This window comes from Octopus bimaculoides, chromosome 13 (assembly GCF_001194135.2).
Source record: "Octopus bimaculoides isolate UCB-OBI-ISO-001 chromosome 13, ASM119413v2, whole genome shotgun sequence".
NCBI lineage: Eukaryota > Metazoa > Mollusca > Cephalopoda > Octopoda > Octopodidae > Octopus > Octopus bimaculoides.
The window spans coordinates 33,306,627-33,309,894 of NC_068993.1; the positions used below are offsets into that span (position 1 = coordinate 33,306,627).

Sequence of the window (3,268 nt, forward strand, 5' to 3'; positions counted from 1 at the left end):
TTTTTTGTTGTTTTGTTTTACAGGTGTTGTGTTTTGATTGTCCTCCAAGGGTAATATTTTACGTGAGATTAATTTAACTGCTGTACTAAATAAACATAATTTATTTTTCTTTTCTTTTTGTTTAGTGGTTTTCTCTTGTTATTGTGTTTTATTTATTCATATTTTTGCTGACAGAATGATTTAACTTCTCAGCGGATTGCATTCTCTGTGTGCCCGGGAGCGGAGAACACAAGCTCGAGTCGTGTTGGTGGCGGTGTTGGGCAGCTAAATGATGGAAGTAAAAAAAAAGAAAACAAAAAAAAAACAATCATACAAGCTGACTATCTCAGTTCCGAACAGAAGTGTCTTTCTATTATTATCGTTTTGAATATTATTATTATTTATTATTTTTGTAATCGGAGGAGTGTGTGCGTGAGTGGGGTAGGGGTTAATTAAAGGAGTTAAGGCGATTATGAAGCAGAGCTTTAAATAATTTGTATGATTATCTAATTTGTTCAAAGCTACATCAGTGCCATCGCAATAATAGTAATAATAATAATAACAATAATAATAGTAATAATGATAACAGCTTTTTCTTTTGTTTTTACTTTTACCAGAAAAAAAATATCAAGCAGACAAAAACAAACAACAACAACAAAAACTCCAATGCTTTGTCGGAATTTCAGTTCATTTTTGTTGTTGTTATTGGTGTTGGGGATGGGAGAAAAAGCATTGAATTGTTGTTGCTGACTGATACGTCCATCTTTAGAGTGCGACCTACAGAATGGTGCCAACCATTATTTGGGGTTGGGGATGAGGGGAAACGCAGGGAGACAAAGTAGAATATTCGGACATTTTCTTTTTTTCTCTTTTTTTTACGGCCTGCCGCAAAAAAACACACAAAATAAAAATAAGAAAAATAGAGAAAGAAGCAAAAAAAACACACACACACACATATATAAAAACACGTAAATATACTATATATATACATATATAAATATTTGTATATTTCTGTGCGTGTGTGTGAGTGTATATTTATGTTCAGAAGTCTATAGAATATTCCGATCTGGTGAAACATGTAATCATACCAAAGTACATCGCTAAATGATAATTCTTAGAAAGTCACAAATGGTGAAAAAATTTCAAGGAGAAAAAGTTATAAAATATATAAAAAGACAAATGTTTTTTTTTTCTTATATTTTATCCATTCATGCAAATTATTCGTTATGTGTGTATGTGTGTATGTGAATGTGTGTATGTGAATGTGTGTGAATGTAATGGTGTAATTTTTACAATTTTAGTTCTTTCTTTGTAAATATATTCTTTGTAATGTTTCTGTATATTTTCAGTCAAAAATATCAGACATTTCTCTCAGCTCTCGGAGCTATTCAGTTTAAAAAGAAGTATAAAGAAGAAAAGGAATATTTTCTTCATTAACATCAACAACAATAATAGCAACAACAACAATAATAACAGCACTATATCGTTATGTTTCAAGCTTTACAATCAAGTTTATATATTAATTGATCAATGTAAAAAGAAATGTTATTTTTTCTTTGAACCAATGATTCGGTGATTAGATGTCCATGTTTCGTCGTTTCCCTACCATCGCTACGACCCCACCGTCACTAGAATTTCTGCTTCTCAACGCTGCTGGTTGGACTGATTCTTTTTCGTTGATGTTATATATATATTTATTTTATATATTTTCCGTTCATCTTTTGCATTCATGTTCTTTGATAGGTCGTCTATTATTTCTTCATTTGCCGATCAAACAGTAAAAAAGTGTTGTCTCTCATATGTGACGCTTCATATGCAGCGAAAGATGGTCGCTTCTAGAAAATGCCCGCTCGCACAGATGACATTGGAAAGGTCTGTCTCCTGTGTGTTTTCGATAATGGCGGGTCAGTTCATCAGAACGAGCAAACTTCCAACCACAACCTTTCCAATTGCAGTGGTAAGGTTTCTCTCCCGTGTGTGTACGCAGATGAGCCTTGAGGTGAGAGCTCTTCGTATACGTTTTACTACATCCAGTATGAGTACATGTGTGGTTGGTCTGACGTTTGCGACCCCAAGAACGTCTGCCTCGTTTCTTTGGAACATTAACCCCGCCCTCAACAATGGATTGCTGCTGAGGAAGCAACAAGTCCACGAGTTGAGGAGACGCCGGAGGTGTAATCATTGGATGAGGTAACTGTAACATCGAATTCTGTGGGTTCCCCAGTTTAGGGAGAATATGAGGAGGCAGAAGGATGGACTGCTGGTGTGGGTGATGGGGGTGCATTATGCCTAATTGGTTGCACTGCATTTGTTTACGTTCGTCGTGCATTTCAGGGGACGCTGGTGGAGACATGTGACCTGGGATGACGTAATGCATTTGATTTGGTTGTTGTGCGGCACCTGCGGGCAAAGTATTCAATGTGGCGTTGTAAGTGGCACAAGATGAAGATATACTACCGTATTCCTGTTTGGGAATAACATTCATTGGAGAGGATTTATATTCGGATTTAATTGTCATCATGTCAACCGGATTGCTGCTATGATGATGTTGATGCTGCTGCTGCTGCTGTTGATGATGGTGGTGATGATGATGATGATGATGACTTTCAGTATCAAACTTGATGTCAGGGATATCTAGAAAAGCTGAATGGAAGTCTGGGAGTGGCTCTAAAGTCTCCTGTTTGATTTTCATGGTTGGCTCCTCTTGATACAAACTTTGGTTTTCGGCGGTGTTGTTCAGAATGAAGTCTAAATCGAGCAGGTGCTCATAGTTATCCAACATCTGTTCTTGTCCAAGGTGGTTGCCCAATAAATAAGACAGCTGACTGCTGTATGAATGTTGCTTCATCATGTTAGACATAACAGCTAAAGAACTCAGATTACTGCCAGTAATGATGTTGCTAGGGACCATGACGTTTGAAGGGTTATTAACATTGTTGTTGAGACTGTCTGTGGTTGTGGTGTTGTTGCTATTATTGTTGTTAACGCCACTATTATTCATGGCAAGGATGTGTAGGTTTCCAACGGTCGGCATATTTGCTGACGTGTTCAAGCTAGACTGTGGTGGTTGGTTAAGGGTCGGCCGGCTTGGACCGAGGGACAATTGATCCGACTGCGACATAATATGTAGCATGCTTGTTTCGTAAGGTGTGTTATCCTGGTACAATAGGTTCTCCACTTCTTGCCAAGTCTGAAATGAAAAAAAAAAAATTAATTAAAATAGTCTTCACATATATCTTGCTATATATTTTATTAGAGTATATATATATATATATATATATATATATAT

At 36.5% G+C, this 3,268-nt stretch overlaps 1 protein-coding gene across 2 annotated transcripts in view; it reads right to left on the reverse strand.

The window, feature by feature from the left end:
• Positions 1-556: 556 nt before the first annotated feature.
• LOC106872064 (Krueppel-like factor luna) overlaps positions 557-3,268 on the reverse strand; it is a 16,557-nt gene continuing 13,845 nt past the window's right edge. For both annotated transcript variants that reach the window (XM_014918914.2, XM_014918915.2), the window contains exon 2: positions 557-3,169. In XM_014918914.2, coding sequence (XP_014774400.1) covers positions 1,775-3,169 — 1,395 coding nt within the window. In that variant the 3' untranslated portion in view covers positions 557-1,774. The remainder of the gene's footprint in view (positions 3,170-3,268) is intronic.